This window comes from Phaenicophaeus curvirostris, chromosome 1 (assembly GCF_032191515.1).
Source record: "Phaenicophaeus curvirostris isolate KB17595 chromosome 1, BPBGC_Pcur_1.0, whole genome shotgun sequence".
NCBI lineage: Eukaryota > Metazoa > Chordata > Aves > Cuculiformes > Cuculidae > Phaenicophaeus > Phaenicophaeus curvirostris.
In genome coordinates, this window is record NC_091392.1 from 98,610,399 (window position 1) to 98,625,676 (window position 15,278).

The 15,278-nt window shown below is 41.8% G+C and overlaps 1 protein-coding gene across 1 annotated transcript; it reads left to right on the forward strand.

Moving 5' to 3' along the window:
* The first annotated feature begins 4,436 nt into the window (after nt 1-4,436).
* On the forward strand, nt 4,437-13,913 carry GPA33 (glycoprotein A33). The gene is made up of 6 exons (XM_069852601.1): nt 4,437-4,567; nt 9,117-9,268; nt 10,142-10,352; nt 10,906-11,064; nt 13,139-13,252; nt 13,780-13,913. Exons 1-6 carry the CDS (start codon nt 4,534-4,536, stop codon nt 13,911-13,913), a joined length of 804 nt encoding a protein of 267 aa, XP_069708702.1. The 5' UTR covers nt 4,437-4,533.
* The last annotated feature ends 1,365 nt before the right edge of the window (nt 13,914-15,278 follow it).

A 15,278-nucleotide genomic window follows, 5' to 3' on the forward strand; every position in this document is an offset into this window, starting at 1 on the left:
CTAAGTGTTGTGGAAGCACATATACGAGTAGCATCCAATAAAAAACGATGCTTCTAAGTCACTGAGCTGGTTCTGAAAATCCTGTTTATGAACCTTTACAGTACAATTGCAGCAGAGGATGTTGGCAGAGCCTGAAAAAAGCGGAGCCTGAAAGCTCTGCCATGCCCACTGCAACCATTCACGTGTAGAAATGCAGATAGGAGTGCATACGTTGCAGGCTTGTGGAGAATACACAGGCAGCCTGGCAGTGCTTCCTCACTGCTTGTTACAAGTTGTTGCCTTAGGGAATCAAGATGACCACGTAGAAGAGGCAAGGATGCTAGAAATCTTTGCTAATGAATATATACACATGCAAACATAGCAAAAAGTGACAAGCTGTAGGTTGTCTGGCATCTGTCCATTGGTGATTAGTGCATTCATTCATGGAAGAACCCAGACTGGATATGGCTAGTTGCTGTCCTCTTGGGTGGAAAAGAAGCGATCTTGATGGAAGGATCCTCTTTGTCTGTCTTAGCTTAACAGGAGTTACTGTCATTAATTGTGTTAGCACTATGCTACCTAAGTGTTAATCCTCATCTGCTTCTATAAGCAAGCCTTATCAGAGCATGTATTTTTGGCAAGACAGTGAAGCCACACTGGTTTTATATTAAAGTTTTTAATGGAAATGGCAGTTTCATTTAAATAAGCTAATAATATCCCCTAAAAATCCTGTATATCAGCAAAAAGATTCCCTAGAGTTGCAGCCATCAGCAAAAATAAGACTTTAAGGGTTTGCATTGCCCATGGGTAAGTGATGAAGAAGTCAGTGTGCGTCAACTTATGCTAAGACATAGGTCTATTATAGCCTACATAGGGCTGTGGCAAAGTTGGCAGTTCTTGTGGTGCCAATGTCTGTGAGTTTTGGCAGCTCACACTAGACAGGGAAAGAAAGTCAACCCAGAATCAAAATTAAAATATCTTAAAACTGCCAGCTGTCCCAGTCTTTCTGTTTGGGCAGTTTTACTGGCTTCTCAAAGGTAAAATGTACATTTGCCTCTTGCATTTACAAAGAGCTTCTGAGGTCCCCAACAAGAATGTTGGGGAAAAGTGACAAGATAAAAGCACTTAAATACCTTTTTGAATCTAGGCCTAAATAACTAACAAAAGCAATAAATAAAGTTCATCTAAGCAAGTTTCTTAATATCAGTTTTCTGTAAGTATCAGGTGTTGAAGCGTATGCTCTCTATGATACCTAGGAAACCAGTCTTATTTAGCAAAGTCTCCAAAACAACAGAACATGGTCAATCTCAGCACCAGCCTATTTACTTGTAATTCATCTGAGTGACTGGTAGAAGCAGGGTAAAACTGTTCCCACAGTGAATCTTTTCCACACCAGTATTTCCAAATGGCCACCAGTTAAGGCAGCCTGTCCAAGTTATGGACTGTGAGGGGAGGTGTGGTGCCTGTCCTTCTATCCTCAGTGACAAGACAGGCCAATACGTCAGAGAGGACGCACCTTGTTACTATTACAGTCAAATGACAAATTTGTGTGAAAATAATTCATTTGTTTTAGGGTTAACATAAAGTTCTTAATCTACATAGCATCTTTTAGACAGTAAGGTTACTAAGCTCAGACCTGCTTTAGGTATTTGAACAGCTATTGTTATAGGCACCGTTTTCAGCCTAGCTCTGCAAGAACTTTCCAGTATGGGTTTTGTATTAGCCAGCTGCTGAAGATAAGAAAATGGACTAAGCTCTGTGTATTTCCACAAGCGGTGGGATTAACAAGCTTGGTTTCCAATGGACGTGTGTCTTGCAGTCCAGGTGCCCCAGTATGATAACCATCGGTCACAGAGCCATCAGCTCTTGCTCCCTGTGTCTTCTCACTACACCGTATTTCCTTGTCTGCCTGACTGTGCAAGAAGCAAGAGAGAACACAGTTAGGTGCATTGATTGTGCAACCACAGATTCTTGGAATGGAAGACAATGATTAATGCCTAAGAGGTACCACTCATTTAGATTTTTCTCTTATCCCAACTGGTTTGGGTTGCTGATTTTTATGAGTCTGAAAGGAACTTCCCATCTTTAAGATTACTATCTATGTCAAAATTGTTAAAATCAGTCAAGTGGATTTTGAAATTAATGGGGAGAAGGAAAAGAAGCTGCATAGATGACAGTGAAAGCTTTATGTCTGTGAAGAAGCTAACAACACGCTTACCAAGTTTCGTACAGTATCTTGGTACAGAAATTGTAACCAAATTATTTTCAGTGAGTACTCAATGCTGATATATAGAGAACTGAGAAATAACAGACGAACTATGGGCAGATGGTGTACACTGGTGGCCTTCCTGTCACTATCTCTGTTCATCAGATTCAGTTAAAATATTAAATGGGAACAAAATCAAAAGTGTGGCAGCTGGAGTAAAGATCCTACATGTCTCTTCCTGAAGGTGTGTGATAAAGTCACAAAGATCTTAAAGTCTTTAAAGGAGGTAAAAGTTTAAGAACCTCATCCTTGCGGGGAACCTCATCCTTGTGAACTCCAAAGAGGAGAGACTACTGACCTTGCTCCAGTTTCGTTTACATCTTAAGTCATTTGTAGTTAGCATTTAGAGGTTAGAAAACACTTTTTTTAAAGGCTCTGCTCTCTTTGTGGAGTCCTTGTCATCTCCTAATGCCTGCAGCCTATCAAAGATGAGATGTATACAGCAGGATGGATTTTTCTATTGGCTGTCCTCATTTGGAAGATTGCCAAAGAATACCATTTCTGTACTCTGATGTGCTTTATTCGCTTTGTGCTAACAGTTTGTTTGAAGAGAACCGAGGTTATATATCAAGCACAGAAGTATAACTTGTCCTTTCTATCAGAGGGATTTGATTTCCAGCCTCCCATAAGTTTCATTGTCTTGGAGGTGTTTTGAACAACTGCCATACAGACAAAAAGGCAGTCTTTAGGGTGGCTTTTGGCAGGCTTACCATGCAAGTATGGGGCCAGCACAAGATCAAGACCCGCATCCCCTTTACTGGACTAAACATGGGTATCTCTGGTGCAGACATCTGCTTTTGAGGTAGCCTCCTTCAATAATCAAATCAGAGTTCATCAGTATTATCACTGAATCATAGAATCATAGAATCATAGAATCATAGAATCATAGAATCATAGAATCATAGAATTAGAATCATAGAATCATAGAATCATAGAATAGATTGGGTTGGAAGGGACCTTAAAGATCATCCAGTTCCACCCCCCCTGCCATGGGCAGGGACACCTCCCACCAGCCCAGGCTGCCCAAGGCCCCATCCAACCTGGCCTTGAACACCTCCAGGGATGGGGCAGCCACAGCTTCCCTGGGCAACATGTGCCAGTGCCTCACCACTCTTACAGTGAAGAAATTGTTCCTAATGTCTAGTCTAAATCTGCCCCTCTCCAGTTTATACCCATACATGATGCCTTAAGACATGAAGTCCCCATCAAAGATGCCTAAAATGATCACTCATACCCTAAAAGTGACTTTGTCTCTCAGATGGCTCGAAATAGAGCATAGATGACTATCACAGATGGAGACATCCCTTTCTGCCTCTTGACAGTGAAGAGTTTAAAAGCCATGCTAGCCAGCTGCACTCAATAAAATGTAATGTCAGGTATTTGCCTGAGCTGCCATCAGTCCTCCTGTTATTCTTCAGTCAAATATAGTAGCAGTTATTTGTGCTTTCCAAGTGCCTATACAGAAATACCTGAGCAGTGGCTGGACTTGCGCTGCACATGCTTCAATGGATGCACAGCCAGCATGCTACAAGCCATGGATTGGTTTATCTAACAGTCTTTTTCAGTAGAAAGGTAGAAAGTCCCTTTGGTACCTACAGCTGTTGTACAAGCCACACACGGGGACAACTGAGCAGTAGGTATAAGACTGTGGCTAAGATCCATTTTATTTATGTTTGGATAACTCATTAGTCATCAAATTCTCATAAATTATATTCTTACAGGTGTTTAAAGTGAGTGGAGCTGGGCACTTCAGTTCCTTGAAATCTGGATACTGGCGGCTGCCTCCGTTGTGAAACAATGCCTTCAATACCTTTTTAACTCTGGCCCTAAGAACCCTTAATAAATATTTAAGATTAATGAGGCTTATCCTCCCCTAGTTATGTGTCATCACATGCATGACTTCAGTTGCTGTATTGCACACTCCCAGTCACCGCACCCTTCTGTTTGCCTCTTCTCTTGCTTTATGTACCTGCACGTTAGGAGAAACAGGGAAAGGCAGTTTAATTGGGGAAGAAAGTTCACAACTAGGGAAGGAGTTCACAGGTGTCTCTGCCTCCAGGCAGAGAGCAGCAAGTGATGTCAAAGCTGACTGGTGATCTGGCTTGTCATTCTTCCTGGGAGGGGAGTGGCGGACTGGAGAAGCAGCACTTTAAAGAGACTGAGGAAGCGAACCTTCGATGCCACTGTGAAGCAGCCCTTCAGCTAAAGCCAATTACTTACCCAGCCACCTAGAGATTACAAGGAAGAGCACCTTGAGGTGAAACAAAGGAGAGAAGAGGAGGACGGCAATGAAAAGACTTTGGCTGTTCATTTTCAGTGCAAGTGAGTACTAATGTGGTTATGTCCTCAAGGGTTGGGTTGAAGGAAACAGTGCTACAAAGCCGGAGTATTCCAATGGACTTCGTGTCTTTCTTTTTTGTTTAGTAAAAGTTCCTTCATGTTTATGATGAGGCAGGTGTGTTTACCGTCTCTGTGCTGGATGTCCAGACTCGCAGGCATCTCCTAAAGCCGCAAGACAGTGTTAAAAACAGGGAAAGAATGCCATCCTTAATAAGGCTGGAAAATATTTTCTAAAAGCAGTTTTAATGGCTTCCATTAAACATAATTCTGAAGAAGGAACTTCCTCAAATGGAAGTGGAAAAGTCCTTTGGTTTTACTCTTTCATACATAAATCCGCATGTAGCATACGTCTCCACAAGCCTAAATCCTACTGTTTATACATACTCCAATACAACTTGTGATCTCTGTATATTGTTCATGTCAAGGGGATGCACAACAATCCCTACTAACCCATAGAAATCAGCTAGCTCACCCTTGGCTTTCATCACAGACTTGCCCTTTCTCATCCTGCCTTGCAGAGCCTACAGTCTCAGTTCCCCTGGTTTTTGACCTGTCTCATCTTCTCATACAAATGCTCCTACACCTTCTTCCAGGTTTCATACAAAGCTATACACATGGGTTTTTTTACTAAAAATCCTGAAAAACTCACTACAACAATAAGACCCCCAAGAAGGAAATTCACAAAGTTTAATGTAATTGGAAAAGGTGGATGTGCTCCACATGCAACAAATGTGACTTGGATCATGATTTGATGGTCATTATGTAAATTGTGTGGTGCCATTGGTATTCATTCTCCTTTTTCATTATTTTCACCATTCATGCTATCCAAATTATAGATAGGAAACTCTTCGGGGAAGAAATATATGCGCTGGGTGGAGCTTTTCTTGCCTGTTTGAGCAGGACTCAAATGGTAGTGAGTCAAATACTGGCCTGCAAAAGACTTCTGGAGAAGGTATAGCAGATTCTTGCACTGCACTGGAGTGGAGAAGCTGCATGGCACATGCCAGAGCTGCCCTGAATGAACTGCATCACGATCTCAGCACAGGCTGAGACACCTGCTGCACAGCTTTTCACTGCAGTTGTGTGTATAACTTGTACTGTGAACTTTTTGCTGAAGGAAAAGCCCCAAATGGTTATTCTGAATGAAAAAGAAATAAATCTACTTTTATTGCAAATTTCAGATTTAAGAGGTTTCCCCTCTCCAACTTTGGAATTAAACTTTAGCCAAAATCTGAATTAAGATATTGAGAAATTAAAAACCAGACCATTTCCTTGTAAAAGTGAAGTAAAACATTTCCACTTTTCCTGCTTTTCTCACTAGCCACATCTACCAAGACAAATCAGCAATAATTTCTTGATCAGAACCTCATTTTTTTCCAGCAAACAAAATAGTCCTCCAGTTTAATTGTTTCCAGTTCTATTAATTGACCTTCATTCTGTTTTAATTAACACTTACTCAGCAAGGAATGTGAATGTAGACACATCACTTTGATTTTCTTCTTCCTTTGTACAAGTGCAAATGTTTAGGTTGAACAGACAGAGACAAAACCTTTCACAATTTCTTAATGTTATAAACATGCTAACTGATAATACAAAAAAAAAAAAAGTAATCCTGAGGCTTAAATCTAGATGCCGCCACCCCTCTAGTACTATAGAGGCTATTGGTTCTCTCTGTTTTTGAAGTTCTTTCAGACTTGGCCCTTCCCTCCCTTCAGCTGTACTTTGAATAGATTCTATTTTCTCTCAGGGAAAAAAAACCCAGCCCTTGAAAAATAAACCCCAGTTTTGACTGTGACTACGTGGGTGTCGGTGACTTTGTGAAGAAGTGAAACATGGTGAGAAGGGGAAAGGAGGAAATTGGCCTGAGTAAATGGTGTCCCAGAATGAAACTGCAGCTTTCCTGAGAGCCAGAAGGAGCCCGAACAGGGAAGGAGTGGGAATCAGAGAGAGATGTGGGTGAAAAACAGGAGAGCATCAGAAGAATTCGGGCATTAGGGTGACAGCGACAGATGAATAAGTAGTCTTGCTGTGTCTCTTGTATGTGGTGTTTTGGTTCAGCTCTTCTCTGACCTGCAACGAAGACATGTTTGGAAACAAACAAGGATCTCATTTATTGTAGGATTTAAGCGATCCAGTTGGAAGAAGGATATGCCCTGGTGAGGGGAAGCCCTAGGGCTGAGCAGTCTCCTCATTGCCTCGGGGTCAGGGACTGGTGGAACCAGTTTCTGAGTGAGGAGATGTTTTGCTCCATTTTGTTAGTACATATGGTGGTGCTTTTCACCTAAATACAGGAAAAAATCCTTATCCAATCATGACAGGAAAGAGAAAGCTTTCATAGGCATCTCTCATATAAAGGGCACGATGACAAATGCAGTCAGAAAGAGTCCTGGGGCTCTGCAAACACAGCCCTTGCACTGGGTGCTCCAGAGCAGAGAAACACCTGGGAGCGGCTGCAATAAAATCATGCTAGAAATACTTTGCCCTACTGGTTTCCTTCTTATAGCTGTCAGCAGCTGTAAATGAATTAATGCGTGAGAGAACAGAAACCACTACCGCCATGTCACAGAGGGAGAGAGACTAAACCGCATCCTTCACTAATTAACTGTGCAAGGCCTCAGAACAACTCCATTACAGGACCTGGAATGCAGAAGATCAGAACTTCAGCTAGAAGCCTCCTGCTGTGGTCACTGGGCTTCCTTTTCTTACCAGGGCACTAACAAGCACAGAAGGCAGTCTTTGCACTCCTGCTGACAGTGTCTGAAGCTGCTTCTGAAGACGGTCGTGGAAGGGAGGGCATCCCTGCTTGGCAGCAAGGAAGGAGGGGTACTGGGGAGGGGGAGCTGCTGTGAAAATTCCCATCAAACTCCTCTCAGGAGAGGGAAGATGCAGCAGTTCTGGAAGTACAGGCCATGTCTAAGAAGACACTTGAAGGTCCATTCGCTATGGAGAACAGGACTGGATCCAAGAAGCTGTTACAGAAGCTACAGAGCAGGGAGCAAGATCCCTATGCCAACTGTTCTGTGTTACCCTGTTACCTGAATTGCTACCAGCAGGTTCCTAGGGCAGCAACAACAAAATATTCTGGGTCCCTACACTGTTATTTCCTAAGGGATACTATCAGTCACTGCTGCTATAGTCAAAGACCTGGTAGTGCTCAACTTGCCAATGGCTCACTCTTGTTGACCTATTGCATGTGTTTGTGTTTTCCTGTCTAAAAAAACTGCATGTATTCACAATTAGTTTGCAACTCAAGGTGGAATTGTAACATTCTTTGACTCTCCCTTACGCATCACACGTCCTTATGGATCTAATCTGGATATAGATATGGCAGTATGAGGACCCAATGCTTGCTAGATAGAAACTTTTCAAATCCTCTCCCAGGAACACTGTCACAGCCTGGTTCTTCCAGAAGCAAGCCTTCACCACCTCACACAGCGTGCCCCTCTCTGGTAGAGCATACATCTCTGCCCTCCTCCTCTTTCCTCCTTACTGGACCATGTTCCTCTTTGTCATGGGAGTGCCTGTGAACAGCTTCCCTGTACTCTCTCTAACCAGTTTCAGACTCAGATTTTTTAAAATTATTTGGTTTGGTGCCATAAAAAAACCAAAAACCAAACAACGCGCCCACCCCACCCCAAACTGTAAGGAGAAAGCAGTCGTTTTTAAACTTAGGTTCTCACAGGCATGAAGGTTTTCTACAGCAGGGCAGAGCTAAACCTCCAGCCCGATTCTGAGAATAACTAAGACCTGTCACTAGCTAATGCTTAGGTATGATGATCAAGTCCAATGTAATATAGCGTACAAGAAACACCTACTCTGTGCTCTGCGTGCTTCACCAGGGCACAGAGGGATTTCTGTTTTATTCAGCTCTCAGCTCTTTCTGTGCTCCACAAGCAGGAGCTGCAGTTCTTGAAGAAAGTTGACTACTAGCTTACTAATTTTTAAAAACAAATAGCTATTCTTATCTCTTCTTTCAAGCTCTCTTTGCTTTTCTAGGTTTTCCTCTTTTCAGGACACTACATGAACAGGTTTTGATTCCCTGGCACAAAATGTGACTTCTGTAAGGATCTGGATTGAGGCAAGTTCTTTGACAGTTTTCCTGATCCCTGAAACTTGACAATATCAAATCGTTAGTTTAGCTTGAATCTGTAAGAGTGCCGGTGCGCTTGTATTATCTGTTTATCTGTCTCCCTCTGTACATTTGGAACTGTCAAAGGATGTCAGTCACACTGAAAGAGGGCCTGGGAAATAAAAAAGAATCAACCATCTTTATAAAGTCCATGGCAACATGTGTTCAGGTAAAGAAGAGGGAAGTGAGGAAAGGAGAGCAGAATTTAGCTCCTACCCATCCTGTGCAGCAGCTTCCTATAATCAGTAAGGCCCAGCATATGTCACCTCTTGCTCAGTGGGGAATGTCATGGGCAACAGGAGGGATAAGGGGTTGTGGTGGTGTGTAAGAAAGGCCACGAGGCAAAACATGTAATCCAGATGTTGTTAATTTTGCTGACTGCAGAATTTAATCTCTTCCTAGTTCTGGTGACTGCTCATGCCCTCACTGTGGAAACACCCGACAAGGAGATAAAGGTGGCACGAGGGAAGAATGCTACCCTCCACTGTCACTTTAAATCGGGTGCTTCTGTTTCCCAAGGAGATGTTGTTATCTGGAGGAAAATCAACAGCATGGTAAATCAAGTTGCATAAAGAAATATATGATAGGGCAATCCAAGGTGGGGGGTGGGAGGAGAGATGGAAGCAAGACTGTGGGTGGGAACGCGTGTTGGAAGAAAAAAGATTCCTTCAAGACTTTCTTTAATCTCAGAACCATGCAAACAGAAACTCTGATTCTATATGCAAGTTATCCCAAATCTATTGCATTCCTATGTCTTGGTCTTGCAACCGTGCATAAAGGACACATCACTCTATGTACTGTGGGTCTACATCTGTTAAAATACATGAAATACTCAGATGCTTTATAAAAAAAATATATATTTTTCAGTATATATACTATACATACATATTTTTGTATATACATATCTTTGTACTGTATAAAAAGTTTCACATTTGGTGACAATAGCACACAGAGAAATTATTGAAGTTTCTACTCCATATGAATATTAAGTTGAAGGTAAGGAGACCCCTAAAGTTCCTCTTGCTGTTTTGGGAATTAGTGAGAGGGGAAGCAGCCTTTGGAGATCTCCTTGCAGTAACAGCCAAAGGTTTCCTCTCTGAAGATCCTTGCTTGAAAGCAAGGGACTTTGTGTAATCATAGGAGAATTCGATTGACATATGGATCTCAGACAAGTCTCATGGTGTCCTGTCATGGAGAGGAAAGATGAATAAGAAATCAGTTGTATCTGACTTCAGACAAGGTGGGAGAAGGGGATTCCAGAACCTTCTGAATTTCTATGTGTTTCTTGGCTTTTTGGCAAACTGGGGCAGTTTAAGGCCCTCTTTTCCAAGCTGCTCTTCTCTTAAGAGTAGGCTAATCCATTGAGTTAGGTTGTATGCTCTTACAGAAGAACCTGAGATTGATCATTTTCTCTCCCCCTCTATCAGGATGATGCTGTCACTAGGTATTTTGATGGACTTGTACAGTACGGCAAGGGCTATGAAAACCGTATACAGTTTAGTGGTGATGTAAACAATGGGGACATCAGTATCACCATTAATGAAGTGACCATGGAAGACAATGGGACATACACATGCAATGTTCGTCTAAGGAATGACCCCCCTAGGCAGACCGCAACCATGGCTGTTCTCGTCCTTGGTAAGCATGATGGAGGCAATGCCAGATCCATTAGATAAAACACTTCCTTTACTCTAATATCGACATTGTTTTAGACAACAGATTTTCTAGCAGAAAAAAATCTTTCCCAGGAAGTAGTGATCCACTTTGGTCTTTTCTTACTACTACGGAAGTAGGATGGAAGGCTTAGAGCACCCAAATCCCTGATACTGGACTGTACAAAATAGTTTTTATAGTTGTATCACTCGCTTTCCCAATAACCCTTGCCTCATTACAGGGCATTCTTCCTTCCCCCTGTGGCACGTCATACTCCAGTTATCAAAAGATGAGCTACCCAACACTATTAGACATATCCCAAAAAGCACCTTAGAATCCCTACTTGGCTGACCAGTGCCAAGAAAGAAGAAACAAAGTACAAACAAGTTCACCCCAGTTCCTTTGAGAAGGAGGTGGTAGGTGCAAGACTGGCCTCTGTTTAGTTTGAATAAAAAACACAGGTGTGGGAGATGGGTTGAATCAGGAAAAAAAAAATACTTCCGATTCATAAAATTCCTTCCTTTTTTCCTTCTTTCAGTTGCACCATCCAAGCCAGAATGCAAGATTTTGGGGACAGCAGAATATGGACAGACAATCAATCTGACCTGCGTTTCACACGAGGGCTCCCCAAAGCCCAGATACACCTGGCAAAGCTTCAATGTACAAAATCAGCCCCGTGTACTACAAACAACAGAAGGTAGGGGAAATTCAAAGACATCAAGTCTTGGAGCTCCCTGCAAATCAGGGTTGGAAAGATTTTGAAATGCAAATGCAAAAACACACTTAAGGCTTTTTCTAGGAAGTTTTCTGACTAAGATCTTGAAAAGTTGTCCTTTTGATTCAAGAACCACTCACAAGTAACTTAGGAATAACATCAGTTTTTCTAACTGCTGTGTCTTCATATTGCAGCTCGCTCAACAATGACCAGATTGCTTTCTGGGGTGAAGGCAAACAAAAGTTGGCTCTGGAAGCTACTTTTCTTCCAGAGATAACTCCTCACCTAGAGGAAGGTGGCAGGAGAAACAGCTACACCATTCCTGCTTTTAGCATAAAAGAGGCTTCTCGTTCTATAGGACTGTCATACAAGCCCAAATATTTTATTTGTTTAAATTTTAAGTCGGAATCTGAGGGATGAGGAATGGAACTGAATTTCAACCACAAGCCCTTTGATAGAACTATTCACACAGAAACGAAGATGTAATGCTCTTTGAAGTGTAGTAGTGACAGAGGACTCCGATTTATTCCTCTGAACAACTTTGTTTTTTCCTGATGTATTCAGCTCCAGAACAACTGAGTATTTGAATCTACCCTTCCTGGTTTAATTATTATAGCATCGCTACAGAGGTAAACTAAGTATAATCAGACATGACCGGATAATCAACATTTACTAGATGATTCTTTCATAAATTATGCAAAAAATATCACCAGGGACACAACCTTATTCATTTGACTGGCCACTAAGTGGTGCCAGCACATCATGCACAGCCCTGAACATCCCAAGGTTTGTGTCTTATATCAACATCTGCCTGCCTGCTTCTGCCATCATCCTGTTCTTCACTGGGACAGAGGTCTCTCCTGATCCATTTCCACCTTATTTCTGTTTTCATCAGAGCACTGATGTCCGAGAAGCATGCTCACTGTGCCCTTCTGCCCCAAGCTGGCTGGACATCCTACTGCCCCTAAAGTTCTATGCTAGACAAGTCCCAGCACTGCAGAGTGTGCAAAGTCCCTTAGGAATCACTCCAAAATTGATAGTATGTGACCAGTATTTTTCCTAATTTGACTCTCCAATTACATTTGATTTACTAAAGGAACATTTACAGTCCCGTTACAGGCTACAACTCAGAAAGCTATAAACATCACCCTGCAAAAAGAAAAAAAGTAAGCACAGACAGTATGCAGAGAATGGAAAAAAATAATTAAGCAGTTTGTTTTTTCTTGGTCTGCATGCTCTTTTGCTACCTAGTGCTAGACACAATCAGAGACTAAACAGAATCCCAGTCCCACAAGTGGGCTGAAAAGAATTGAGGTCACAGGAAAAATAGAACAGGAAAGCTGCTGCAAAGTATTCAGAGCTTTTTGCTTTTAGAGCAGGAATCTGGATTTTTATCAGAATATCATAAGAAAATCACGTGGACTACACACATAAACATCAGCTGGAGATGTAAGAAACAAAACCTGACTGCTTGCTAAGCATTAGCATATGGTTCTGAGCTCTGTTAGGTTGGACAGAACACATCAGTATCATAGCAATCCCATATCACTGCATTTCTTTTCCTTCATTCATTTTCACAGCCTATGTGGCATCTCCCAGACAAGAAAACTACTTCTCATACTGCTACATAATTCAAATTTTACATCCTAAGAGCTGGAGGATTGAGGAGCTTTTTGTTGCTTCACAAGTTAATTAATCAGATGGCTAGATGCCAGGTTGGGCCATCTTATAATTCTCAGCAAAATCCAAAGTAAAAAAGCTTCCACTATGCACGTGTCTTTACCCTCCACCTACAATTTTCTTTCTAAAAGGAATGTTCAAATGCCACGTGTTCCCTGTAATCAAAACAGCACGCTTCTGTTTGTCCTCCCACAAATCCCACTAAAACCTAGGGAGTAGCATGGCAGCCTCTGAGCAAGATGGAGCAATCCATCAACCTCAACAACCTCTCACCACTCCCACTACCTGGGGCTGGAATTGAAAGGCTGCTGTCCCCCACTTCTTTCCTTGCTTTAATTCTTTTCTTTTTTTGGACTGGGCTTGTGTCTTGCCACAGGACAACAAATAACTCTGAAGAACATCTCAGCGGATACCTCTGGCTTTTACATTTGCACTTCAACAAACATCGTGGGAAAGGAATTTTGCAACATGACAGTCACCGTTATGCCACGTAAGAGACGGGGTTGCTTAACAGAAGAGTACAGAAGCAGCACCCTAGCTAAGTGGCGAACAGAGGCAATGCACACAGAAGTATAAAATTCTGCTTTCTCTCAAAGAAAGCACCACTTTTTTATACCCTTAAGACAGATTCTCAGCATTGGTTTACATGCTTATAGAGCACTCACTAACTCAAAGGGTTAGTTCACAGATTACAAAAAAAAAAAAAAAAAAGCATAGAGTGAGACACGCCTGAGCCCCCAAAGCCTGAATCTAAAATTTATCAATAAAGTGGAGAAGTCGTTCAGATCCAGGGGCTTCTCCCTGTCACCATCTAACTGATTGCTCCTGCAGACTTATCAGCTACTCAGTACAGAAGTGATTCCAGTTATTGTAGTCAAATAACTGTGGCTTCCACTCAGTCTGGATATGGTAGCAAGATGTGACATCTGGTGGTGGGGATGTGAAGTCCAGTAATCATGCTGATTGCATTTTATATCATTCTAACTGCAAAGGACTAATTCTTTTCTTCCTGCATAGCATCCATGAACATAGGTCTTTACGCTGGCATCATTGCTGGAGCTGTTGCTGCAATCGCAATTATTAGTGTTATAGCCTATTGCTGCTGTTGTCGGGCGGACACGGACAAGAACAAGGTCTATGAGATGGCGTAAGTACCTTCCTCTAGAAAAGTGAATGGAACATGAAGGGTTCACATTCTCCTTCCAGCATCAACACAGAGTAGAAAGCAAGGGAGAAAGGAAGAAATCAAGGAAAGCGTGCACCACTTTCTCCTTTCAGTTCCTACCCTAGTGACAACCATCTCTTCTCACAGAATATGCCCAGTATTACAAGACACATTTGTGGTCTCTAGGGTAGAACCCAAGCATTCAAACCTTGAAAATGAATTAGCAAGTCAATTCAGTCAAGTATGTAGAGCAACTAGATAAGCAAAGCCCAGGCTGTTTCTCATTTCTCTGAATCCCTATAGCTGTTTCTGTCCTTGCCAGCCTAAAGCACCATGAGGTGTGGTGTTCAGAATTATTGCTCCAACATAGAAACCTTTTGTTTATTCTCATGATGGAAACAGAACATTGGAGGAAAAGCGGGATGAGAAAAGATACAGCCTTGTCTGTACATACATGCTGTGGGGAAAAAAAAAGTAGCTTACGCATCTCTCGCATCACCAGCAAGACTTAATTGATGGATTTCGGTTTCCTATACTTCCAGGTTAGCTTAGAGCAGTCTAAAATCATTCTAGCACAAAATCTCTTCAGTAGAATTTCTAGCTTGTTTTAATTAATATCTCTACTCCTAAAAAATGTTTTAGGGAGAGAGAAGATAGAAATGAACCCGCCATGGAGATGCCTACAAGCAATCAGAGAGCAGAGGACAGTGCTGAAGATGCATGAAGAAGGAGTAGGAGGTGGCCAATTCCATCTTCAGAATTTGCTAAGGCACAGATACCACTGTAGAAAAGAAATTAATCCCTCTTTCTTACTGAGAGGAGGTTTATTTGAATAATAAAATGAAAGCTAATGGCCCTGCCTTCAAGTTCTGGAAAAGAATATCCTTGTCTCCCTAGAAAGAAGTGCCTAACATACAATGAGTAGTAATATATAACCTCACAGCAGAAAAATGCATATGAAGCACTGTTTCACCCAGTCAACCTAAAATAAGCAGTCTTCTAATCTTCCCACTTTCTGAAAAAAGAAGCTAGTCAGGTCTATTTGAAGAACAGAGTTGCTGCTGTATCCCCAGATCTACAGAACATTTCAAGGTCACCAACTGCAAGCCACAGAGGAAGGGCAGTCTTGCTTATGGTGTTACGCAAACGTCACAGCTTTCAGCCTTGTTCAGTATAGAAATTATTTTATGCAGAGTGAAGAGAGCTGGCTTCTAAGGACATCTTATTAAATGTGTTCTTTGTATATATTATACATGCACATATAAATAAAAATATGGAAAAAAATTACAGATGACCAACGGAAGTCTCCTGTTTGGAACAACAAGGCATACTAGTGGAATGGATAAGATAA